We start from the raw sequence: 26,755 nt of genomic DNA, 5'->3' as shown, positions 1-26,755 counted from the left end.
ACAAACCAAGGACAAGGGGAATGAGGAGCTTACCTCATTACCACACAGCTTGGGGTGGGGGTAGAGGGCTGTACCTCTTCTCCACATACTGCCAACTTAAAGGATGGCACACGGCTGGTGTTCTATTTCCCTAACCTCACAACAGGCCGGGGAAGAAGCTGGTCCTGGCCACAGTGGAGATGGGTTTAGTTAACCTTTTTTGGGTTGCTAGAACAAAAGACTTCCTGTTTGTGTACTAGTGATGTCATGTCCAGGTGCTGCCCGCACATGACCAAGTCCTCTAGAAAGGACTCTAGAGCAATATGGTCCCCCCAGCTGGCAGCAGCCCGTCTGGATGCACAGGATCAAGGCCAGCAAATGAGCCTCAACCTCTACAGAGACTTGCTGCGCACAGAGCTGCACAGGGAAGCTGGAAGGCACAAGAACCAACAATGACTTGGCTCTGCTTTGGGACCTTGGGGCTGGCTGTGGAGACCCAGTGATCTCCATTTACTCACTTGAGAATTTGAGGGCAAGAAGGGCAGGGTTGGCACATCAACCTTGACTAAACCCTCTTCCATCCACACAGGCTCTAGCTCACATTTTATGCTCTCAACACCAAAGAAGCTCAACTGGTTACTTTTATTTAAAAAGTGTTGCTAGCTCTGTCTAGGGCTCCTATACAAAAACAAAACCAACCCAAATGAGGCTGCTTCCTGACGTTAGACTTTGGGGGACAGTGCTGGAGCTTAGCAAATGGAATGTGTGCTGAAGGAAGGCACCCGGGAGACCCTACCCCATTCCTCAGGATGGCACCAGCTGTCCCTTTGCCTCTCTCTTTACCACAGAGGAAGGAAAGGCAGTCTTTTGAGATGCTCCGTGGAAGTTGAGCATGGATGGCTTCATCACCAGGCTGGGGCAGTGTTGGCGAGACGCCTCATTCGCCTGAAGTAGGAGAACAGGTGGTCAGCTGGGGCCAGTCACAGCTCTGGGTGGCCACCCTCCTAGGTACGTTATTTTTTCTAGAGTAGGTGGTGTGGGGCCCATCTAGAAGGAACAGTCTCCAGCCTTTTTCTTGACCTTGCCAGTCCGCTGCACTGGCCCTGTTAATCTCTATAAAAACCCTGAGACCTGCTAGGGGATGTTGTTCTCGTCAAGGAAATGGACCCTGGGGCCTGATACCCACAGAAACTTCCCCTTAAACCTAGGTTCCTAGGGAGAAGATGCCCCCGCCTCTGCCAGGGGAGATAGGTGCCTGGGGTACCTTGTGTTCCGGTCTTGGTCCCGGATCTTCTTCTCCATCTCGGCATCGGTCAGGGTCTCCAGCAGGGGGCACCACTGATCAGCGTCTCCGGTATTTCGGATGGCAATCTCAACTGTGGGAAGTGGGTTCTCACTGAGGGAAGGGAAACAGGGAGAGGAACCAGGACTAGTTAACAGAATGGCAGCTCGGAAGTCCCCCCGAAACCACTGCTTTCTACTCTGCTATTCCTTAGCAGATGGCCAGAGCACAGCAGGAAGGCCCACTTCCTTGTCCCAGCCCCTCCCAGCAGCAATGCCGATGGGCAGCTGCGGAATGACTTCTGTCACTGAACCTCATGCAGGGTGCCAGAACCTGTCTAGCAGAAACAGTACGACCTACACCCTAGGCAGTCTCCCTTCAAGGCCAATTCTCCTCCATAAGAAGAACTGAGGGAGCTGCTGGCTATGGAGGTAGTTTCTTTGGACAGAATAGTGTCTCAGGTACAGCTGACTGATAGAGACTGTAGCCAGGCCTGTCTACCTTACACTGTCCAGCGTCAGTACCCACCAAGACCCACTGATCAGGGAAACACCACAAACACCAAAGGGATGGGGGTGGAATTGTAAAAGGATTTCTCCAGAGGCCTCAAGCTCCTCACAGAAGGCCACTGGGTGGGCCTGCTCTGAACTGTTCTATATACACCTATCCCTTGGCTCACTTCTCACACTAAGCCCTGGAGAAGCCAGCCTATTTGCTTTGAGACAGACAGCTGGTTGGCAGAGACCTGGGCCTAGAAATGATATCTCAAGGCTTAGAGTCCTTCAGAGAGCACCTAACTGCACCCTAGAGTGTGTGGGAATCATCTGTTCAAGCCTCTTGCCAAGTGGACACAATGGTGTGAAGAAAATGGGAGGAAGGCTACAAGGGTACACGTACTGGGGTGTGTGTCTGCGCCGCTCTGCACCTTGGTTTCCAAGTTGTAAGAGGCAGCTAAGGAGGTACCCAATGTGTCACAGCAAACCCTAGCCTAGCAGGAAGCCCCACAGCAAGGCTCTAACCGGTCCTCTCCCTCCACTGTCACACTGCCCTTCCAGCTAGGTGGCCTCCCTGTCACTTGAGGAGATGGCCTCCCTACTCTACCTACAATCTTAATCAGGTGTGTGCCCACCTGCTGTCCTGCAGTACCTTGTCAGCTCTGGAAAGGAGGAGACAGAGCCCAAGTGATACTTGGCAGATAAAAATGGGATAAACAAGCTGACTGGGTTGTTTCGGTCTTTGTCTGAAATATGGCAGCAGAGTTTACTATCGGGAGGCTTAACATTAAACAGCCAACATTCACTGCAGAGGCCTTTTCAGAGCCAGACAAGTCCTTACACAGCCTCTCCCAGGCTTCAGGAATGGTGGACTTCACAAAAGCAAACTCCTACACCAGACTGGACTGTAGAGTCACAATTCTTCATCACTGCACTAAGCCAGTATAGGCCAAACCTGGCATCTGAGAGCCCACCCTAGCCCAACTCTGAAAGGTTGGGCTTGGGCCAATTCTTGGCATAAGGGTTTCAGGGACCTTGAGCCTGGATTAAAGCCAGAGTATGGGTAAAGCTGGTTCCACAGACTGGGGGAGCCCTGGCTTCTTGCAGACACAGGTCTGACTTACTACTGAAGCTCGGCTGACAACATCTATACCCACAGGCTCCATAGAACCTGGAAGCCCAAACTCTTACTAGTGACTCAGAGGCCAGGCACCAGTCAGCCCCCACCCCGCGGTCCCAGGGTAGGCCTCTTCTCAGCAGCTTCATTTGGAAATCCAGGAACAGCCCAGGCAGACTCATCCCTCATCTCCAGGTCATCTCCCTTGGGAGGGCAGGCTTGAAAGGCGCCAAGCCCAGGCAGAAGGAAGCAAAACATGTTTTTCTCTGAATTTAAATAAGAGCTGGCAAACAGGCCCAGAGGCCCCTTTGTTTACCTCCTTGACTCTGGGAAGATTTCACACCATGGGTCTGTTCAAAAATAGAACTACTAGAGCTGACTATGAAGGAATGGGCATTGAGCCAACACTAGCTGCCTCGGCTTTATGGGGTCACACAAGCAGAGATGCTGCCCTGAGCCCCAAGTCTGTAAGCCAGGACCCTAGACATTCTCCGACCACACAAACACCCCTTTAAAAGCTGTTAGAAGACGCTAATGGAGTGGATTCGAGTTGACTTTTTTTTTTTTTTTTAAAGATTTATTTATTTATTATGCATACAGTGTTCTGCCCGCACACCAGAAGAGGGCATCAGATCTCTTTACAGGTGGTTGTGAGCTACCATGTGGTTGCTGGGAATTGAACTCAGGACCTCTGGAAGATCAGCCAGTGCTCTTAACCTCTGAGCCATCTCTCCAGCCCTCGAGTTGACTTTTGATGTAAGAGTTTTGTTGTTTTTTTCTCTGTGTAGTCCTGCCTGTTCTAGAACTCAATATGTAGACCAGGTTGACCTCGAACTCAGAGATCTACCTGCCTATGCCTCTCAAATGCTGGAGTTAAAGGTATGTGCCAACATGCCAGATCTGGATGTAGGACTTTTTTCTGTGATGTACAGGCAAGCTGAAAAGCAGTATCATCCTCCCTGTATGAAGAAGAGAATGGAGACTTCAGAAAGAAATGACCTGTCTAAGGCCACCTAACTGGGGGGAAAGGAGACCGAATTCTACACTCACCCTTATATTTGCAAGCCACAGCTGCCATGCCCCTTAGGACAGGATGAGAGTTCCACATACTCACTAGGAAAGGGCAATCTGTGGGCAAACTGCTGATACAATATGCCTCTGCATTAGGCAATGGTTTCTAAAATGTCACACACACACACACACAGCAACCAACTAAAAAAGCCAGGTGGACTGGACTGTTACCAAAATAATAACTTTTGTGCTGCAAAGGACACTATCAAGAGTGAAAAGGCAACTCAGAGGGTGGAAAAAATACTTACAAATCATACCTACTAAGGAATGTATATCCAGATTATATGGAGAACTCTTAGAAATCAAGAAGAAAAAGAAAAACTGGTTAAAAACACAGGCTAGTAAGATGGCTCAGTGTGAGGTTCTGAGTTCAATCCAGAGTACTCACATGGTAGAAAGAAAGAACTTCCTCCTAAATTTGTCCTGTGACATCCACACATGTGTATATGCACATATCCCTCCCCCGAAAAAAATAAACTGGGGTTGGGGTGAATGACCTGAACAAGCCACTTTCAAAGACATATATACATAAAGGGCCAATAATAATGAAGAGATATTCACTAGAAAACACAACTCCAGCCTATCACTTGACACTCACCAGGATAGCTAGTCAAAACAGCAAGACAAGCCCTGGCTAGGGTGTAAAGCCTGGGCCCACAGCACTGGTGGGTTCTGCAGGACGCTGTAGCCTCTGTGAAAAACAGCTTAGCAGCTCCTCAAATGCCAAGTATGACAGCTCATCATATGATCCAGCCTCAGAGGAGGCTGAGCCACGAGGACTGCCATGAACTATATATTAGAGGCTAATCTGAGCTACAAAGTGAGATCCTGTCTCAATAAAACAAGCAAAACACAAGTTAACCAGGAACAACATAATCCAAAAATATTAGAGAGCCAAGAGAACTGCCAAGAGTGTTTAAACACAAACATACAAATGTCCTTAGCTTGATTTACTATAGCCAAAAAGTAGAAGCAACCCATAGCAGAACATGTAAGTCAAATGTATATATTTAATCAATGGAATATTATTCAGCCATAAGACTGAAGTTCTGATAATGCTACAACATAGATGACCGCTGAACACATTATCCTAGGAATATGGCTTATAAGACCAAATAGTGCCAGCCTGAGCTTTGTGGCGGGACCCTGGCTCCATAGAGTGAAAACCAACCAGACCAAACCAAACCAAACCAAACATACATTTAAGAAGGCCAGGCAGAGTGACTCAGACCTATAATTCCATCATTTGGAAGGAAGGTAAAAGCATGAAGATCAGAAGTTCAAGACGTGTCTGGGCTACAGAATGAGTTCAAGGCCAGCAACTCAGTGTGACCCTACTTCAAAATCAAAAAGTAAAAAGACACTAAATCTTTATTTATCTCAGGACTTGGAAGGCAGAAGCAGGCAGATCTCTGAGTTTGAGGTCAGGCTAGTCTACAAGCACGTTCCAGGACAGCCTTAGGTTCAATCTCTAAAAATGCAAAAATTAAACAAATTTTAAAGTACAACAAACGGCTAAGTGGTGTGGTGTGAACTGTCTCTCAATGGGTTGTTACAAAAATAAAACCCAGGCTGGGCTAGCTGGTGGAGCTCTACTAGGGTACCTACCCTCTCTGGTACACACCTAACTAGCTCAAAGGGGTTCTAGCAGGTTCCCCCACCTAACTGCTGATGCTACACCAGCAGAGGACCATGTTTCTCCCTCACTTAGGCTCAGCTGCCAAGCCTCTGACCGAGTACACCTTCACCTTTCTGCCCAGCACATGATCCTGGCGGGGCTGTGGGTACAAGCAGCCCCAGGGATAGACACTAGTGACTGAGCTCCACACAGTGCTTGGAGTGGGCATCCGAACACCTGCTCTACCCTTCCTAACCCAGCCAGCTTCACCTTAGGCTGTGTGCCCACCCCCAGCCGTTGGGTACACTAGGGGTCAAAGCACACTGGCAGCCACACATAACACACATGTCTTTCTCCTGTGCCAGACAGGATGCTGTTTGCTGGTCCCTGGCTTTGGAGCAAAGGGGCTGGCTCAGGAGAAGTTATCAGTAATTTTTCTGTAGACAATTCTCCTAAGAGCAGCAAGCCCCCTGCTGCCTAACCTAGCTCCATTCCTCATCAAACCCATTTCCCCATATTTATCATAGCCCTTCTTAAAAACAAGAAAAAGAAAAAAAAAGAATTAAAAAATTTTATCTGCTTTATTATAATTTTATGTGTATGAGTTACTTTACCTCCATATATGTATGTGTACTAGGTGCACATGAAGACCAGAAGAGGGCACCACATACCCTGAAACAAGTTACAGATGGCTGTGAGCCACCATGTGGGAGCTGGCAATCATTCTGGGTCCTCTGCAAGAGCAGCAGCGCTCTAACCTCTGATCCATCCCTACATAGCTATGCCAGAGCCCTTTTGTCCTCATTCTGGTTCTGAGATGTATGTGGTGCTGGAGTTCTGTACATTCAGTTCTGTACTCTAGGAGCCTGGAACCCTTACCAGTTTGTCACCCCCTCTCCCCGCCATGCTTCTTGTTCCTGTCATGGCCTTTATCAGGCCATCTAATGCACGGGCATCATGGTCTTGCTCCACATGCCCTGTGACCAGCAGCTCTCTCTGCTACTCTGTGGATACAACCAAAGACAAGGGATCGTGGGATGGGTACGGAAGGGGATGATGGGACATGGACATGCAGAGAAAGGCAAACTGGCCACCAGACACTTAGTGTGCTTTCAACATGAAGTGTCAGAGCTTAGAACTTGAAACCTGTTTTAAGGGGTCATGGAACTCAGTGCTTGTCATACTCTGTACATGGCAGAACCCAGGCCAGGGCTCCTTCTCCCAGGGAGGAACCGCAAGGACGGTAGGGACCACAGTCACTGTCTTGTGGTAAGTGGTTAAGAAATCCCAAGTTTCACATGTCCATGAGGTGAGGTGACGCAGTGCTGGGGATACAGGAAGCATCAGTTTTGGCTGCTCCCGTCCTCCAGATTTTTAGACTCTGATTCTGATGTACCCCAATTGTCACTGCTAGGTCTCTTGCAGTGTGGGTAGCATCCCAGCTGCCCAGATGGTACAACACAAGGGACTGGTGTTGAGAGCTCACCAGGTCCTGTTGGCTGGGAAGATAAAGCAGCCCTTTCTGACTCTGAAAACAAGTGCTTAGGACATGTTCCAGGAGTCCAGGCAGGCCACGGTGGGAGGGACGTTTGCTTGCTCAAATTTCTCCCAGGGTGGAACTATACTTACTCCCAAGCATTTGAAATCTGAACTCAGAACTAAGGACCACAGCAGAGCCAGGCCCTTCCTGTCTATAACTGAGAACTCAAGCAATGGTCCCTGAGTCCTAACCTAACACTATTGGGTGGCTTCCGGGGGTTTGCTCTGGGGCACAGGAGAACTGCAGGTGACCAGGAGTTTATCAAGGACCTGAAGCCACTTGGGATCTGATAATGTAAATGCTGCTAAGAGTTGGTAACAGAAGAAAATGATGTCAGCAGGGGCCAGCAGGAGCCTCAAGAAGCTGCATCTCTCAAGCCTTGACCATAGCACTTGAAGCTGCCACACAGCACCGTGAAGGCCAACACTCGGTACCTGCTGCTAGAAGCAGCCAGCTGCATGTGCACAGTTTCGAAGCGGGCTCCCCTCAACTACTGATTGTGGATGGGTCCTCTGTGTCACTGTCACTCCCAGGACCCATACAATGTCACCAGGCATCACAGGACCTCAGACTGGACCCCAGGGAACAAAACCGTCCTACATTGGCTCTCAGGCCTCCCGGCCTTGGCTTCATACAAGGTGAAAGGACACTTTGGCTGCACCCATAAGCAGGCTTTCTGCAGGAATGGTGAGGCATGGGACAGACAGCAAGACTAAAAGAGAGCTGCTTGGCCAGTGGGCTACTAGAGGGTGACAACAAGCAACGCACGTGCCTGCTTAGCATGTCACAGGCTTCGGCTGAGGGGGCTCATACCCTTTTGGATGTGCCTCGTTCCTTCTCGCTCAAAACATTTTTATTATTTTATGTGTTGGGTGTATTGCCTAAATGGATGTCTGCATACCCTTTATGTTCCTTGTGCTCACAGAGCACGCTGGATCCCTATCGAACAGAAGTTCCCTCTCTCCAGCACCTTTTCTCTTGCTCATACTGACAGAAAGCCCTATGGAAGCTGATTCTTGGGATGTCTGGTAAACTTAGCTGAGTCCAAAACCTACTAACAAACTCCCTGACTTGCCATGTCTTTGCAAAAAGCCCTTTGTTCTTGCTTTTGCTAAGCATTCCAGTTCCCAGGGGAGTCTTTTTCCAACGTAGACAAGAAAGAGGACAAAAACGTGAGACCAGAGGGAAGGATGAGCATGCTAGTTCTCCTACCTGAAGGCGTAGGTCTTCTGGTGCCAGCTCAGCTGTCCCCGGATGCTGTATGCGATGGTGGTGACAAACTCCCCACCCAGACCCAGCTCTGAGCACAGCTTCAGGGCGAACTTCTCGGGGGAGTTTTCCTTCTCTGACATGTCCCATTCAAACTGGTCTACCAGGGAGATGTTGCCCACATGGATGTTCAGCTGCGGCAAGAACCAATAAGCACAAGTGAGGGCAGCCCAGGATGCTGTGAGGAGGTGGGGACAAGCCATGCTCGGTTGTCATGAATTCTGCCCATGACCCAGGAGCTAAGAACCAAGGCTGGCCCTTGTCTGTCCAGTTCTTGTTTACAAAACAGGACTGACCTCACACACCTCCCAGATTGTCAACAGACACTGAGTTCGCACCTTACCCTCTCTTCTCATCCCCCTTGTCATCTCATGCTGACCAAGTGTCTTCTTTGTCCTTTACACCTGTGGCGATCAATCTTTATATAGCTATGCTGACCACGTAGGGTCCCTGAGTCTGTTTTAAGCCACTGTCTATACCCTAAAGTCACTGCTTTACAACCATCTTGCCAAGCAGCCCACAGGTGCACCTGCCCTATTTACTCCTTACCCCTTAGAAAGACATGCCTATTCCCAAACACCAACTCCACAAAGTTGCCCTCTGACCTCCATCTATCCTGGCATACACATACTAATAATAGTTGAAAAAAATTCAACACAGCAAGGCACATGCATCATAGCACACAAACTAATAATAAAGCTAAAAATGCTGGGCGGTGGTGGCGCACACCTTTGATCCCAGCACTTGGGAGGCAGAGGCAGGTGGATCTCTGTGAGTTTGAGGCTAGCCTGGATTACAGAGCTAGTTTCAGAACAGACAGAGCTACACAGAAAAACTGTCTCAAAAAACCAAAAACCGAAGTAGTAATAAAACAAACAAACAAATGAATGAAGCTAAAGTCACCCATCAGGATGACTATTACCAAACAAGGAAGTAAGGGAGGGATGAAGGAAAGAAGGGAGGCAATACAACTTTTGGTAACTATGGGGAGATACTGGAACCTTTGTGCATTGTTAGTGGGAATATAAAATGGTTCAACTGCTGTGCAAGTTTGGTAGGTCCTCAAAATATTAAAGGACAGCCAAGTGATCTAGCAATCTGAACTTGTGAGTATAAACCCCGAAGAACTGAAAGCAGGATACAAACAAGTATTTGAATTATGAAATATTTCTGGCCCAGTACTTAACTAGAATATTACATCCATGCTGCACATCTCACTAAGGGCTTTCATACTTCACCACCAGCTGCTTTCACCTTCTTTTTTTTTTTTTAAAGATTTATTTATTTATTATGTATACAGCATGTATGACTGCAGGCCAGAAGAGGGCACCAGATCTCATTACAGATGGTCGTGAGCCACCATGTGGTTGCTGGGAATTGAACTCAGGACCTCTGGAAGAACAGCCAGTGCTCTTAACCCCTGAGCCATCTCTCCAGCCCCTGCTTTCACCTTCTAACTTGGGGAGTGGCTCAGCGCCTGACAGATAAAGCAGCACTGGCTGTCCTACCCTCAATGTGACACTTCACTCTGAAAAGTCAGCCCTCCCATTCCTGAGGACACAGTCGGGCTGTTGCTGAAAGATGCCTTCCCAGAAACTGCATCTCAAGCAAGGAACCCTGACAGACTTCCAAGGGCTGAGTACTCTTTGCACCTACCTTGATGATGACGCGCTGGTCAGACTGGTCCTCCAGGATGCTGTCTGTGGGGTAGGACTCAATCTGCTGTCTAATGGCAGAGGCAATAGCTGGCACGAAAGTCAGCGGATTCAAATCCAGGTCGTCACAAAGGATTTCTGAAAACATCTCAGGGGTCATCAGCTTCTCTGAAATCAGAAAACGCAAACATTCCAAGCTATTTGCAGAGCCTCATTTTATGGTGCTCACACCTGTCCTGGCTCCTCCTATTTCTTCCTCCTTTGTCAAACCTCCCCTCATGCTGATGTGGATGACCGGGCAACTGAGCGTGGCCTTCCCAGACGCTGAGAGCAGCAGAGGAAGAAGCGTCCTTTCCCTTCTGGCCCACATCATTCAGATTCCTGCCCCTGGGGAATCTTCCCATGGTTCACCTCCTATGAAACCAGAGTGTGCTCTGAAAACCACACTTGGGCAGTCAAGATCCAGGCCATGTCCATCAACACCAGGATCCCTCTATGTTCTTTTGCACCCACAGCTACTTGCCTCCTACCACTCTTCATCTGTGATATGTTTCTATAATTTGAGCATTTGAAGAACTGAAATCATACCTTATGCAACTTTGGGAGTAACTTTTTTCTAGTCAGAAAAATTCTTCAGAGAAGCTAGCCATGGTGGTACATACCTTTAATACCAGCAGCAAGGAGGCAGAGGCGAATGAATTGCTATGATTTCGGGGCTAGCCTGGTCTATATAGTGAGTTCCAAGCCAACTAGGGCTACATTCTGACCAACCAACCAAAAGTTCTCCAGAGATCCATGCAGGCTGTTATTTCCTTTTTATTGCTGATTAGTATGCTGTGTGGGTGGTGGTGGTGGTGGTGTCACATTTAAGTATTTACCCACTGAAGGGCATCTAGGCTTCTTCTAATTTCTGGCTATCATGCATAAAGTTTCTGTCAACATTCACATGTAGGTTTCAGTGTAAACAGATGCCTTCAGAACTTCTCTGGGACACATGCTCTACACTGAAGCTGCTTGCTCATATAGTAGTCAAACTGTAAAACAGGTTTAGGTTTTGAACGGTTTTGCAGTACAGCCCAGATATTTACATTTGCACCAGTGTGAGGGACTCAGTTCTTCCCTTCCTCACTGGTATTGTCACTAGTCTTAATTTGCATGTCTGGAATAGCTAATCAAGCAGAACTCCTTTGCAATGTCGGTTCCCATCTGAATAGCTTCAGTGAAATGTACCTTCATGTCTTCTGTCCTAGTTCTACAGGACTTTAGATTGATTTTTATGTCTGTGGTTGTTTTGTCCTCATGTATGTCTGTGCACCACTTACATGCCTGGTGCCTACAGAGACAAGAAGGCACTGGATTCCCTTGAAATGGAATTACAGACCTGCTGTGGGATGTTCTGTATGTTGTGAATGTGTTGCTCTGACTGGTTGATAAATAAAATGCTGATTGGTCAGTAGCCAGGCAGGAAGTATAGGCAGGATAAGCAGAGAGGAGAATTCTGGGAAGAGGAAGGCTGAGTCAGTAGACGCCAGCCCGCCGTCCAGGAAGCAGCATGTAACAGTACACAGGTAAAGCCATGGAACACGTGGCAACATATAGATTAACAGAAATGGGCTGAGTTTAAATGTAAGAGCTAGTCAGTGGTAAGCCTGAGCTAACGGCCAAGCAGTTTTAATTAATATAAGCTTCTGAGTAATTATTTTATAAGTGGCTGCGGAGTCACGGGACTGGGCAGGACCAGAGAAAACTTCAGCTACACAGACCGTTGTGAGCTCCCATGTGGGTGCTGGGAATTGAACCTGGGTCCTCTGGAAGAGCAGCCAGTGCTCATAACTTCTGAGTTAACTCTAGCCCATGTCCTTATTTTAAATAGTTTGCTTTGAGTTTTTACAATTTGTTCTTTCATAAAAGTATCTTGATCATATTCCATTCCCTGTTATCTTTTTCTTTTTGAGACAGGGTCTCCCTATGTAGCCCTCCCTGGCTGGCCTGTAACTTGCTCTGTAGACCCTGAGCTCAGAGATCAACCTGCTTCTGCCTTCTGGGTGCTGGAATTAGAGGCATGCACTTTCACATCTGGCTGTCTTTTCACCCTTCTGACAGGGTCTTTTGCAGAGCTAAGTTTTGATGAGGTCCAAGTTTTAGTATTTTCTGCTCTGGACTGTGCGGATGGTGACTAGTGATTCTCTGTCTAGCCCTGAACACCCAAGATTTTCTCTTACACTTTCCCCAACAAGTTTCATGGTTTTGTGTTTTATATACATCAAGTCTATGATTCTAGAGTTTAGTATTCACTGTGAGATTAGGTCAAAGTTTATTATCTTTGGATAATCAATTGCTCCAGCATAATTTTATCCAAAGGACTATCTTTCCTCCAATCAACTGCATTTGCATCTTTTTGTCACAAACCAGTAGGGCTCAGAAAGGGGCGAGGATAGAGGCATGAGAGCACACATGTGGCCTTGTGACATCAGGGACAAAGCTGAAGGGGAGCTGTGGGGAGGCACGGGACCGAGCCTAAGCAATACCTTGGTCAGCACTAAACTAGACATCCTTGCCACACCAAGCCCCTAGAGCAGTGGTTCTCAACCTTCTTAATGCTGTGACCCTTGTTGTGGTGACCCCCAACCATAAAATTATTTTCATTGCTATTTCATAACTGTAATTTTGCTACTGTTACGAATCGTAACGCAAGTATCTGATATGTAGAATAACCGCCACTCGAGAGCTAACTGACTCACAGGAGGAAGGCAGAACCTGAAATTCACATATGACGTCGTTATTTGTATTTTTTTTTTGCTGTGCTTGCTTTTTTGTTAGAGCCTCACAAATGCAGCCCAGGCTGATCATGATTGTGCAATCCTCTTGCCTCTACTTCCCAAGACCTAGGATTATAGGTACATGACAGAGGGCCTAATTCTAGAAATGCACTTTTTTTCCATGCTGATTTTTTTAGTTTTTCGAGACAGGGTTTCTCTGTGTAGCTTTGTGCCTTTCCTGGGACTCACTTGGTAGCCCAGGCTGGCCTCGAACTCACAGAGATCCACCTGGCTCTGCCTCCCGAGTGCTGGGATTAAAGGCGTGCGCCACCACCGCCCGGCCCATGCTGATTTTTTTTCCATCCACATTCTATGTTGCTGACCAGACCAAGCCAGCCATTAAAGCCATGTACAACCACACATTTAATTATTTATTAGCAGCTGGGAAGATAAGGTATTGCTTATTCTTTGAAAGCTGGAAGGTAATGCAGGCAGGCACAGTCTTCTCTAATGAGAGCTCATTCTTGTTATGTTGGTTTCATTGCTACAAAGGTAGACTGTCATTAAGTGTGTCCTCAAGTTTCTCTAAATAACTTCATTTCTGCTTTTTGTCATGAGTTGAAGCAGTGTGAGGCCTCAACAGAAAAAACCTTACTTAGTAGCCAACCTTGAACTTCCCAGCTTTCAGACACACAACAGAGTGAATTGCTTATATTTATTTAGAAATTGCCCAGGTTCTGGTTATAGCAAAAGAAAACCAACTAAGACACATGCCCAGTCCACAAGGAATAGCGCACAGTGGCAGAGCCAGGATGAACCCAGAATCTGCAGCCTTAAGAACCATGCCACAAAGTTTCAAATGTCAAGATGAGAATCTGCCTGACAGGCAGTTGGTTGAAAAGTGGGTCAATTTCATATAAAGCCCAGGCAAAGCTGACTATCCACATACCATTCATGTTCCAGGTAAAGGCATCCCGCAGCTTCTGCCCATCTATCTCCATGTCCAACCTGATGGGTACCAGCACCTCAGGCTGTGATGCATTCTCATGGATCACGGCTGGATCATGGTCATCAAAGCTGAAAGTGAAACCACAGCAGCTGTCAGTCAGGGCTCCAGGGATCCCTATGCCTAGGTCCCCAGGGACACAAGTTTCTAGCTTCCCTTTGCACTGTGGGTCACTGTAAATATGGTTGGAACGGACAGGCCATTTCTTATAAGCATTTGTCATCTAACACTGAGGTAGCACAGAAGAGGTTACAGGGGTCCCGAGGCCAGTCTAATGGGAGTGCGGGGGGCAAAAACAATAAGCTCAAACATGTCTAGGGTTAGGTTCTGCAACAGCGTGGGGCAATGTGCTTCACAAATGCACTCGAAGAGCCAGGAAGCTGCTGCTCTAGAAAGAAGAAAACCTAGACATGCCAGCTTATGCCTGTATTCCTAGCACTTGGGAAGCCGAGGCAGGAGAATTGCCAAGTTGGACTCATTGTAGGTCACTGTAGGGTACAGAGTGAGACTCTGTCTCAAAACAACAAAAACTACCCCTTTGCCCTTGAGGCTCAGCAAACACCTCAGAAGAGGGGTGGAAAAACACTAAGGCCTTAGGTGAAAGCGTAACGAACCTCTGATGGGAGCAATGCCCTGCTCACACCTTGATTTGGTCTGTGAACCTCTTTCAGACTCCTGCCTTTAGAACTAGGAGAGCATAAATCTGCACTGTTCTAAGCCACTAGTGTTTTGTTTCAGCAGCCACAGAGAACTGATAGAGTGGGAGCCACGTGGATATCACCCCAAACCCCCTAGGTTGGCTGTGGGCATCAGATGACCCATATAAAGGCCTAGGGACTATGTCCCCAAGAATTACACTGAGATGCTAGGGAAGGGGGGAATGGGAGAGAACAGAGCAGCGAGCCAGGGAGGATGGGGAAAGCCAAGGATGATGTCCTGGAAGTAAGAGAACAGCATCTGAGGCAGTGGCGGGTAGCATTTGTGAAAACACGGGCCACTGAACAGGGCCTCTCTGGGAATGAGCCTAAATGCCCTGGAGAAAGGAGGGGGGCATCTGTGCAGAGCCAAGCACAGCAGCGCCTGCTCACCACAAGGGGAAGGTTCGCTTCTTGTCCCGACCCATGCGGTTCCTGTTGATGGTGGTGGAACATGGCACAGCGTCTAGATGGTGGGAACTGTTGGGTAGGGTGGGTACCCACTGGCTGTTTCTCTTGGCCTTCTGTTCCCTGAAGAGACAGAGAGAGAAAGTAACCCCTTCAGACCAGGAGTCAGGTTCTGCTCACTTGGACTTTATTCCTGTTCAGTGGGCACTACTGTGCCCCTGTTAGTCTCCAAGCTCCTGTGGAGGACATCTGCACATTTCTTACACTGTAGGACTCTTCTTGGCACCTAGTGGTACCTGTGTGAGAAGGGCACAAAAGTATTAGATACAGGGCAGGGCATGGTGGTGCAGCCTTTAATCCCAACACTCAGGAGGTAGAGGCAGGTGGATCTCTTTTGAGTTCCGGGACAGCCAGAGTTACATAGTAAGACCCACTCTCAAAAAACAGACAAAGAAAGAGGTATTAGATACAGCCAGGCACAAGTTGGCCCTTAACCACGGCCATGATGCACTGCATTACATGCTCGCAGACATGGTTTGCAGAGAAGCACATCCCTTATCAGGGAAAGGAGAGTAAGACACAGCCTTTCCAGAATGCTCTGGAAAGGGGAGTCAGATGTGAGTCAGGGCTCGGTGGGCAAAGATCTGCAGCAATAGAGACCTGACATGATGGGGCCAAGCTGGCTCCTCTGACCCCTTCCCGCTCCACCCTCTCTCAAAAGATGGTGATGCTGTCAGACGGAGGGGGTGGGGGCGGCAGCAGGAGAAAGACACTGCCTCGGTGAAGGGCTCCAATTACAGCGTCCCTTGAGTTCTTGCCTAGCTGCTGGCTAGGAGTCCCTAAATGCCTAAAAGGATCAATGTGATTGATTTCTGAGGCGATGTCTTGATATGCTGCCTAGGCTGGCTCTGACTTCCTGGGTTCAAATGAAGCCTTCTGAGTAGCTGGGGCTACAGAGATGGCTGGTTGTGATTTTAGATGTGCTGGCCATCCCAAAATGCACTGCCAAGGCTTCTAGTCTTTAAACTCATGAACTATACAAGTGAGGAAAATGGACTGATAAGTATAATCTAGGAAATAGCACTGGAGATAATCAACCAGCCCATGCAACATGAAAAACTCTCTCTTTCCACAAACTCCAGGTTGCTGTTACTATTGGGAAAATTCCCAAAGCTACTCCACACTAGGACCTTCTATGCTTTGCTTGTGTGTCTTTCCTAGTGAGACCCTGGCTGGCAGATAGGGAGCCACTATGTGCTGCCCACTGTGCGTTAGCTTTAACTATAATAATTAAATGATTAAATAAAAAATATCAATCAAAAACAGAAAGAATACAAACCAAGCTGGTGATGCAAGCAGGCAAGATGGGTACATGTCTCTCTGTCGTGACTATGGATGTGAGGTGACTAGCTGAGATCCTCCCTGACTGCCCCTCAATGGTGAACTTAACTTCAGTTGTAAGCCAAATAAACTTGGTCCTGCTTCTAAGCTGCTTTTTGCCAGGGGATTTTAGCACAGCAGCAGAACGGAAACCAGAACACTGACCTATCTACCCCACTACTGCACTCAGGGTTCCTGTAGTAACTGTCCACTCGAGTTCAAAGGGAGCCAAGAGCACTTTCTAAGAAAGGTCAGGACGTCGTCCTTGGGGGCAGAGCCTTTAAGTGTAACCTTTATCCTGAAGAAAAAAAGCTAGCGTCACTTAACACCTGTAATGCTAAAGCACCCTCTGGGCAAGGGTGGGCAGGGAATGAACCACAGTGCCGAGTTTGGCCAGGACTTTACCAAGTTTACAGCACCACAGGTCTGACTCTGACCTTAAGGTCTGCTTTCACCTTTGAGACCTGGACCACAGCCCAGCAACTGAGACTAATCTGTACATGCTCAACATCTGGGACAGCAAGCCCAGTTTCCATCTCAGCCTCTGTGGACAAACGGTTCATGAGAATGTGAAATTTTAAGTAGCAAATTCTTAAGCCCTATCCAGATTAAATGAGTATCCATCTCTGGAGAGGGCTGGCATTCTTTGCACCTTCCAGACAATTCCAGTGCAGCTGGGCTTGTATCTGGAAACTGCAGATCTTCACTATTTAGTCTTCTGTGCTGACCCCACCCCTTGACCCTCAAATCCTGCCTATCTCCAACCTTGCTCCTATTAAAAGAACTTGCCAAGAATCCTAAGAGGGGACAAATTATCCAGTGACAGGATAACCGCAAGGCCCAGTGTCAGGCTGACTGGGCAGTGGAGCTGCTAACTTCAAACACTGGACACCCCTATCCCTGTTTTTGGCTTCCAAGGCAATGGACATCTACTCCCTCAGCTGGTGCTCATATGACACAATCCAGAAACTGTTTACCGCTGTGTAAAGGGTTCCCAGCTGACATGTGCAAACATAAAAGTGTCATCCAGATGTACATAACTCCTTCTGTAACTTCTGGGAAGGTCCAGTTATCCTTATGTTCTTACCACATCCCGTGGGGAAAACAAGAATCTGCTGAGCAAGCGTCTACAGCGCCCACCAGCCTGGATGCATGCCACCTTCTCCGGGGACTGAGGGGGACCAGAAAAGCAATCTAACAACAAAGATGAAGACAAACCCGGATGGAAATGATTTTCCACAGCCACATCACTCTGAACAATACCTTCCTCCCTTCCTACTCTCTGGGTTTTATACATTAACATTTGTTTCTTTTCTCACTCTGTTTTTTGATAATGTCTCACTATGTAGCCCAGGCAGGCCTTTAGGTCAAGACCCTCCTGCCTTCACTCGAAAGTTCTGGGATTACAGGTGTGGCCACACTGACTAGCTTTTATTATTAAGCTTTGAATTTTTAAAATGACATGAGTGACTGGGGATGTAGCTCAACAGTAGAACATGTTTTAGCGAAGAGGCCCTGGGCTCCATTCTCCACTCCACCCACAACAGAACAAGATTACAGAAGAGGACAAACATTCTTCCCATGTTTGTTTACCTCTTGTATTTCTAGATGTGGACTACATTCTAGTTATTTGTGTTTTACAGACTGGGGTGTAGCTCAGTGGTGGACATAAGCTCACGGAGTCCTGGGTTCAACCTCTAGCACCACTACCCCTCCCCAAATCTATTGGAGTCCTCAGTCTCCAGTTTGAAGTCTAGATGTGCAGACACCACATACCATACAGTACATTTTTAGTTACTCGCCTCTTGACTGCCACAGATACGCTCATAAAAGTTCCATTCTAGGCTGGGAAGATGGCTCGGTGGGTAAAGGCACTTGTTTGGGAGTATGGTAATCTGAACACATGTAAAGATGGAGGAAACCAACTCCACAAAGCTGCCCCCGACCTCCACATGCATGCCATGTCACACACGTGCAAGCTCTCCAGCCCTACGATAATACCGCATGAAAAAGTTATTTTTAAAAATAACTCCAGAGATATAACACGGATTGCTAAACGGTCTTATTAATAGAAAACCTGGAGCCAGATATTGGGGTGAAAAATCAGAGAAACAGAACAAGCCACAGCCAACCTCACCTTACCAACTTCTCAGCCTCTAGAGAGAGACTTCCTGTTTACTCATGCCTTATATACCTTTCTGTGCCCTGCCGTCTTCCTTCCTTTCCTTCCTTTCCTTCCTTTCCTTCCTTTCTTTCCTTCCTTCCTTCCTTCCTTCCTTCCTTCCTTCCTTCCTTCCTTCCTTCCTTCCTTCCTTCCTAGTGCTGGGATTAAAGGCGTGTGCCACCATGCTTCCAGGGTGGCCATGAACTCAGATCCAGACAGATCTCTGCCTCCCAAGTGATAGGATTAAGGGTGTGTACCACCACTGTCTTGCCTCTATGTCTATGTCTAGTAGCTGGCTCTGTCCTTTGACCCCCAGATAAGTTTATTAGGGTACACAATATATTACCACACAAAGGCAGGCAGATCTCGGAGTTTGAGGCTAGCTTAGTCTACAGAGTGAGCTCCAGGACAGCTAGGGCTGTTACACAGAAAAACCCTGTCTCAAAAAAACCAAAAAAACAAAAAACAACAAAAATTTTTTCCTGGCTGGGTGGTGGTGGTGGTGCACGCCTTCAATCCCAGCACTGGTGTGGGAGGGGCAGGTGGTCTCTGAGTTCAAGGCTAGCCTGGTCTACAGAGTAAGCTCCAGGACTCAGCCAGGACTACACAGAGAAACCCTGACTCAAAAACAAAACAAAACAAAGTTTGGACCTGAGGATATAGTTCAATTGGTAGAGTACTTACCTGATGCGCATAAAGTCCTGGGCACCATCCCCAGCACTATTATAAACAGGCATGATGGCACACACTTGTAATCAGAGCATCCAGGAGGTGGAGGCAGGAGGATTCTAAGTTTAACACCATACTTAGCTACATAGCAAGTTTAAGACCAGCCTGGACTACATGAGACCCTATCTCAAAAGGAAAGAAAAGGCTCTTTCAAAGTTTTACCTGTGTACATTCAAATCTTATTTCTTTCGGGAATTTATCTGAGTCACAATTTTTTTTTTTTTTTTGGGCAAATGAGTCCGTTTCAGAATATTCCAGAATTCAAGACTTGGCCTCTGTTTGTTAAAAATTCCAAAAGATACAGAAGAAACTTAGAAACCTAGGTCAGGCAGTTATAAACACAGTGAGTAAAGTGTTGAAAGACATTTCAGTTCACTTTAACTTGTTCTTCATGAGAAACCCCCACCTACCGCATGTCCCTGAAGCATACACACCGAGATCAGGAGGGCGTACCTGAGGTAGGTGGGGGGCTCTGTGCTGATGGACACAGCCTTGTATTTCTCATCGTTGCCATCCAGAATCTCTTCCACCTCTGAGGCTTTCAGCAGCGTCACACTGGTGGCGAGGGTGGTGTACCCGTGATCTGTAAGCAGAGAGACCCCACTGCGGTCATCCTGCAGCAGTGTGAACAAGCTGCCAGCCAAGTTGATACAGCACATGAGGTCCTCACATGCAGGAGGTGGGGAAAGCAAGGTGTCAAACTCACTACTGCTGAGTGCTGGCCTCTTCCAAAAGGGCAATCTGGACTGAGGCTTCACCTAGACATCTCAGTGGAGAAAGCCTCTGGTGGGATGGATTTGGACAAATTTGCCTCTTAAGAGCACTAGCTCAGGGGCAGACATGTTTGGGGTAGCTGCAGCTTAGGGGCTGCCAGGAAGGCTTCAGGGTAACACACCCCAGTGGGAAGAGGTCTGACACCACCACAATCTAAAACACAAAGCAAGGAAGAGATAGAATGAAAGATGAATCCTTTCCTTTTAAAACAAGAGCCCAGAGAGAGTTGGAAAGAACTGCTTCACACCAAGCAAGTTACCATCCCTGAGTCAGGCCAGATGTGCTGTCTGGAAAGCAAGGCAGGACTTCATATCACGTGATCCCCAGCTCACCTTTGTCAAGAGCTGCTACTTATCTGCAGGACCTGCTTAGCTTTGCTGGAGGACTCACTTAGTTATAGGGAAGGAAGGCACACCGCAGAAAGACCACTAAGACTTATGTGAACTCAGGGAAGGGCTGGCAAAGTTAGGCAGCCACCATGCTAGTGACTGGACGCCACTTGTGGCAGAGGAGACACAAAGGAAACTGTTTTAGGTAACAGCGGATCTCTTTCAGTCGTGGATAAAAAGCAGCTCTGGCTCCTGCATTAAAAGAACCCCCAATATACCACAACAGACAAAACTACATTTGCACCTACAGACAAGACACACTACAAAGTGCTAGTGAGCACACATGCATGCACGTACACACGCACCCAGGCCCACGGCAGCTCTCTACAGGGTGCCTCTGCTAAGTAGAAAGCAGTTTTGCCACCTGCCAAACGGCATGTTGCACCATCCCCAAATGTCCCTGCTGGAGGCCCCAAATGTCTAAAGAGCATCTTCACTCTGCACAGAGTTGCCACAGCCCAGAGCTTGCACTGGTTTCACTAGCACCAGGCGGCTCGCCCAGCAAGCTCGGCCCAGGGCAGGCCACATGGAATGGGGACATGCACATGAGCTTAGCACACTGGTTGCCAAGATGAAGTATTACGGGATAAATGTGCTCTGAAGGGAAGCGGTGAAAGGCCCAGAGGAAAGTGAAGGGACCACCATCTGCTACTAGGGCTGCACGAAGGTGACTACAGCAACACACTCACAGCGAATGGCAGCAAATCACAGCATTCCTAAAACGTTTTGAGACCAACATGTCTTCACAGCACCTGCTACTGCCCTGGCCCCGGCCCCGCACGCACCCACTGGCCCAGCCAGGAACACACAACAGCGGAGCACCGAAGACTCCCCGTTCCGCTCTCACCTGAATCATGTGTGCGCTGGCAGGGTGGCCTGCCCCAGGATGCTCCCTACCCACCTAAGGTCAGGCTGCAATGAAGACACTGGAGTGAAAACGTTTTATCTTCATGACATAAGCGAGTGGTTTTGAAACAGGTTTACAAACCCTCGTGAAGACGCACCCTTAGTGTTAGGTTTTGTTTTTTTACCATGTGACGATGCAACTATTTTCTTCCTCTCTTCCACAGTGGCTAGTCGCCTCCAGAGTGAGGGGTATCTCTTGTACAGAGAACCTCGGAACATACGGAGGTAGTTTCCCACCTATGAGTAAAGCAAGAAGGCTCATTATGAGGGTCAGGCCATCTATCACTATGCTGAAGGGCTCTGGCATAGAGGATTTGCTGGATCAAGTATACGAGATACAAGGCCTCCAGACGCCAGCCTGTCAGCAGTCATAAAACACATTCTGCTGACATCAAGGGTTCAACAGCAGTGCACATCTGGCTGGAATCTGTATCCTGACATCAGAACCAAGTTCCAAAAGGCCTGGCCAGATGTCTAATAGGGCAGATCCCAGACCTCAGTAAGAAGCTTGTGATTTTGATCTGGACTAAAGAGTTTTTGGCACTTTTCTGAAATCTAAGACTCCTGTGACCTCCTTTCATCTTAAGAAGCAGACTTTGATATTTTTACAAGGCAATAAACACCAAAATGTCTTTAATTTTAGACAGATGCAAGATAATTTGTCCTGCTGCCTGGGTTGCTTTATTTAGTAACAAAACTCAAACCAGAGACACCAAAGGATCTTCCAGGATCTAAAAAGCACTGTATTAATAATCCCTGACTATCACAGAAATCACGACTTCCCCCAAGCACTAGCTTCAGCTTGTTTAGAGCAATACTGTAAGCACAGCCTTCATGAAAAGCTAGGCCTACTATTTTCTTAAAGATCCGTGGTCTCACTGACTTTTCAGAAATGATGTCTGCACAGCCACACTATGGGGACAACCGGGGATACGGTGCAAGGTGCTGGCTCCATCTGCAAATCTGGGCCTCTTTACTCCCCTGTCAAATGTTTAAAAACTCTGATTTTTTTTTCCTGAGACAGATTCTCACTATGTAGCTTGGCTAGCCTGGAACTGGCTATGTAGACCAGGCTGGCCTTGAACTCACAGAGATGGGCCTGCCTCTGCTTCCCAAGTGCTGGGATTAAAGGTACGTGCCACCACGCCAGGCCCTCCAGTCTGAATTCTGCTCGAGAGGATCACTCCTATTATTTTTTCATCTTCTCTACCCATCATAGCATATATTTATTAAGACAAAGTCATTTCTCCACTTTTCTTCCAGGAGAGATTGATTTACAACAGCCAGAGTTGCTGGGCCCCAGAGCCTAGCGGTCTATATAGAGAACAGCAAAGACTCCTTGGTACTATTTGGTTTGTGGGTTATTACTATCCAAAGGTAAAGTACGGTTTTCATTCATTTTAAAAAACAAGTCAGGGCTGGAGAGATGGCTCAGTGGTTAAGAGCACTGGCTGTTCTTCCAGAGGTTCTGAGTTCAATTCCCAGCAACCACATGGTGGCTCACAACCATCTATAATGAGATCTGGTGCCCTCTTCTGGCATGCAGGCAGAACACTGTATACATAATAAATAAAGGAATGAATAAATAAATCTTTAAAACAAAAACAAGTCAGCAATGTTGCCCCCACAGCTACTGTGAGGGTCCTGCAGGGCTTCTGTACCAGAGCCTTCCTTCCTAAGGTCCCTTCAGGGCTTAGGACACTAAGGCTAGATGGCTTGGCTTTTCCTAAATCAGTCTTTTCCCTCTCTGGAATACAAAATAAAGATTCTGGATTTGGGTATTCATTCTTCAAAGTTCTGTGACTTGTGTGGCACATGGCAGGATGGCGCTGACAGAGTCAGACCACGGCAGATGCCCTCCCACGGCAGATGCCCTCCCACAGCAGCTCCACCAATGCCTGAGACGCTGCAAGCGCTGCCACATCTGGTCCAGGTGTCTGAATGCTGTAGTCTTTGTCTAAGAGGAAGGGGCCAAGGACCATCATCTAGACAGTACTGCCACAGGAACCACAGAAAGGACCACACGATCCTAAGCTCTTCCCAAAACCAAAGCCAGGCCCCAAAGAGCAAATACCCCTGTCCATTTTGGTCTCAGGATAATTATTCTCATTCAACTGGGAGGGCCAAGAATAAACAGGTTGAAAGAAGATTGTGGTTAGCTTTCTAAAACCTAAAACCTGCTATGACGATGACCTCAAAAAGCCATGTATCTCCAGTTTAAGCATCTCATACGCATGAGAAAAATGGGACCAGCCAAGAACAGAGTTTAACGGAAGAGCACAAAGCTCTAGGTTCAGTTCCGAGCATGAGAAAAGAGAAGTTTCCCACCCCAACTGATCAGCTGTCTTTTAATTGCTCCACCAGATGAGAATTTTCTTTTCAAAACTACCACCACCCACTCAGAGCTAGGGCCAGATTTACCCTTTCACACGTTAGATCAGGTAAACGTTTCTTTCAACAAGCTGTTCTGTATAGACTGCTGAAACTGCCTTACATACCCTGCATTTGAGCAAATGCCCGTCGGCTAACAAGGACCATTCCCAGCTGTGGGAGATGGACAGGCACTGAGTGCTCGTCCCCAGCACAGCCACTGAGGAACAGCAGCACTGAAGTGAGGGTGCGAACATGTCACGGCACCTCCCACTTCTTGTTTAGTGAAAATGGCAACGCTTAAGTCCTGAAGCTTCTGACAGCACTGGCCCCATTCCCTGATACAGCTATGTCAAGAACCACGAGGGGTCCTTAAAGCCTCTGTCTGCTGTGAGGTTTTAGTCATCATGCAGCACTAAACTGTCAAAAACAAAATAAAACACCTAGCAAGCAACCAAAATCCAACCACACACTAATGAAACGGAGTAGATGGCACTGGAAACAGTTGCCGGGAGGTAAAGGTTGGTATCTGAAATGGCTTTAGCTCTCCATGGTGGACAGCACTCACCTCCTCACACGTCTTCTATGTCTACAAATTGACATCCGCACATCTGCACTTTATACCCATATCTTTCTTTCTTTCTTTTTTTTCTTTTGAGATAGGGTCTCACTATGTAGGTCAGGCTGGACTCAAACTCACCCTCTTCCTCTTATCTCCTGAGTGCTCAGATTAAAGGTGCACCCCAGTGACTGGCCGTCCATATCTTTTCTTTCTTTCTTTCTTTTTTGGAAAAAGATGAACATAAGCTGGTGTGGTGCATATGCTATTAATGATTCCCAGAACTTGGGTGTCAGAGGCTAAGTGGATTTTGTGAGTTCAAGGCCAGCCAGAGTTACACAGTGAGACCTTGTCTCAAAACAAAAGCGGGGGGGGGGGGGGGGGGGGGGGGGGGGGCAATAAACTAGCTGGTGGTTGCCCTTAGATGGAAGAAGGCTAGTCTGAGATAATCTGTTAAGAAAAAAACAAAAACAAAAACAAAAAAAACCTTCATACAACTTGGCTGGTGCAAAGGGCCAATTGTAGGGTTTTCCTGAGAAAACGTGTCCATCTGCTTCAACAGAGGCTGTCCAGTTATGAATTAGCGACCCTTCAGATTTATCCCCTATAAAATCTCAAAATCAGCTCACAGATGTCCAAAGTGTTGGTGCTTCTGGCCTCGGGGCCTCATCTACCCAAAAGCAAACATCCTTCTCCAACCACTTTCTACAGATAATAAAGATCATAACGCTTCCGCAGCCCACCTCAGAGGCATGAAAACAAAGAGGTGGGGAGGGAGGCCTTCCTAAGCCTCAGGCTTACAAGTAGGTTTCAAGACCATGGCAGTGGGGCGCGTGAGAGCTGCCAAAGGGTTCAAGAGCAGAACTGCACCTCCACCGCCAAGCACCCAGGGGCTTCCGGGACATCCTTTTCGCATCTGCCTGCAGTGTACCGGCTGGACGCCCCAAGCTAGGGCAGATGCTTGGGTTATGAACAATGTTAAGTATGGTAAAGTCAACCCAGAGGGTCAAGAGTGTGCCGGCCACGCCCACCAGGCCCCGCCCCGGCCGCGAGCACGCGCCCGCCTCCGCGATGAATGGAGGCGCGCACTCGGGGGGGGGGGGGGCGGGGAAACATAGGCCGGCTCCGGGCTCGAGCCCGCAAGCCGGTGCCCCGGAAGCCGAGAATGCGCCGCGGGCTACCTCGGAGCCGATCATGTAGAACTCGCCGTCGTCCTCCAGCTGGAACTTGACAGGCTTCTGCCCGAAGGTCTTGCTCAACGCCATCATCATCATGGCGGCGGGGGAATCCGGCAGCCGGGGTCGAGCTGGAAAGAATCCGGTGGGCTGGGGCGGGGCCGAGGTGCGTTGGACCGAAGGGAACGGAGGCCGGGAGGTGAAGCGCGGGCCGGGCGAGCCGGGCGGGCGCTCGTGCCACTACTGGGTTCCTTAGCGGCCGCGGCGACGACGAGCAGGCCGCCCTCCGTGCGCATGCGCGGGGGGCTGACGCTAACGTGCGCGCCGCCGCCTGCGCAACCCAAGGCCGACCGCGTTCCCGCGGGCCCTTAAAGGAACCCGAGCGCTTTTCGCTCCCGGGGCTGCCTCCCAAGCCTGGTATGGAGGAAAACTTCTCAGCGACATAAATAGCCACGGAGGCCCTGCCTCGGGCGGTAGCTTTCCTGGTCGCACAGCCAGGGCTGGCGCTCCGCCCAGGGGTGAAGAAAAGAGACGAAAAGCGGAGAGAAGGACCGCTCCATCTAGAAGCCTGAGAGAGTCTGGGTGGGATGGCGACCCCAGGCTAGGACCTCAGGTTCTCCACCCGAAAGTTCTCTAGGAATAGCTATCTCCGCTGCAGGCCCACAGCTGTTCCCGAGGCAGTAGGGAAGAATGACAGTACTGGATGGAGGTTGGTGCTATTCAAAGATTCAGGTGGTGTGCCAAGTGAACGGGAAGGGCCGCTTGCATTCTTCCCTTAGCTCTGCAAGCTTGGTGCCCACAAGCCCAGCCCTGCTCGGTGCGTGCCTCTGTCCCTTGGGCCTTAACAGTCCTGCGGGAAGACAGTGCCGCTGGAAGATATCCATGCAGTCCACCATCTGTTGAACAGAGCAGTGACTCAAATGTTTGAGCAATGTTTATTGTAGCACATTCCAAGAGCTAAGTTATAGCCCAGCCTAGGTAGCTGTTCAGCAATAGAAGAATGGAAAAGAAAATGTGGTATAGGCCAGGCGTGGTGGTACAGGCCTTTTAGTCTCAGCACTTGGAAGGCAGAGGCAGGTGGATTTCTGTGAGTTAGAGGCAAGCCTGGTCTACATAGTGAGCTCCAGGACAGCCCGGACTATGTAGAGAAACAGTGTCTCAGAAAACAAAACAAAATAAACCAACAAAAACAGAAAGTGAAATGTGGTGTGGACACGATGGAATTTTTTTTTTTTCAGCCACAGAAACGAAATTATATTGCTTGCAGGAACATGGATGCAACTGGAGATAATCATATTAAACAAATTAAGCCAATCTCAGAAAGACAAGTATGTTTTCCCTCGTTTGTGGTTTCTGGATTTTATATAGATACGTAAAGTATGTATGTCACTATGAAGGAGATGCTAAAGAGCTAGG

The 26,755-nt window shown here is 48.2% G+C and overlaps 1 protein-coding gene across 2 annotated transcripts; it reads right to left on the bottom strand.

Annotated features, from left to right (window-relative positions):
* Positions 1 to 602: 602 nt before the first annotated feature.
* On the bottom strand, positions 603 to 26,527 carry Smarcb1 (SWI/SNF related, matrix associated, actin dependent regulator of chromatin, subfamily b, member 1). Of its 2 annotated transcripts, none has more exons than XM_052744665.1 (9): positions 25,346 to 26,527; positions 21,361 to 21,472; positions 19,620 to 19,749; positions 14,879 to 15,016; positions 13,734 to 13,861; positions 10,027 to 10,193; positions 8,314 to 8,504; positions 1,244 to 1,375; positions 603 to 924 (listed from the first exon to the last, which is right to left on the bottom strand). In XM_052744665.1, exons 1-9 carry the CDS (start codon positions 25,436 to 25,438, stop codon positions 885 to 887), a joined length of 1,131 nt encoding a protein of 376 aa, XP_052600625.1. In that variant the 5' UTR covers positions 25,439 to 26,527; the 3' UTR covers positions 603 to 884. The 2 variants fall into 2 exon arrangements, with proteins under 2 accessions (XP_052600625.1, XP_052600624.1); XM_052744664.1 differs by having other exon boundaries at positions 21,334 to 21,472; positions 25,346 to 26,526.
* Positions 26,528 to 26,755: the final 228 nt, after the last annotated feature.

This window comes from Peromyscus californicus, unplaced genomic scaffold (genome assembly GCF_007827085.1).
Source record: "Peromyscus californicus insignis strain IS unplaced genomic scaffold, ASM782708v3 Scaffold_19__1_contigs__length_69161282, whole genome shotgun sequence".
NCBI classification, from domain to species: Eukaryota; Metazoa; Chordata; class Mammalia; order Rodentia; family Cricetidae; genus Peromyscus; species Peromyscus californicus.
The sequence above is the reverse complement of the archived record's forward strand: the minus strand, read 5'-3'. Positions and strand labels throughout refer to the sequence as shown.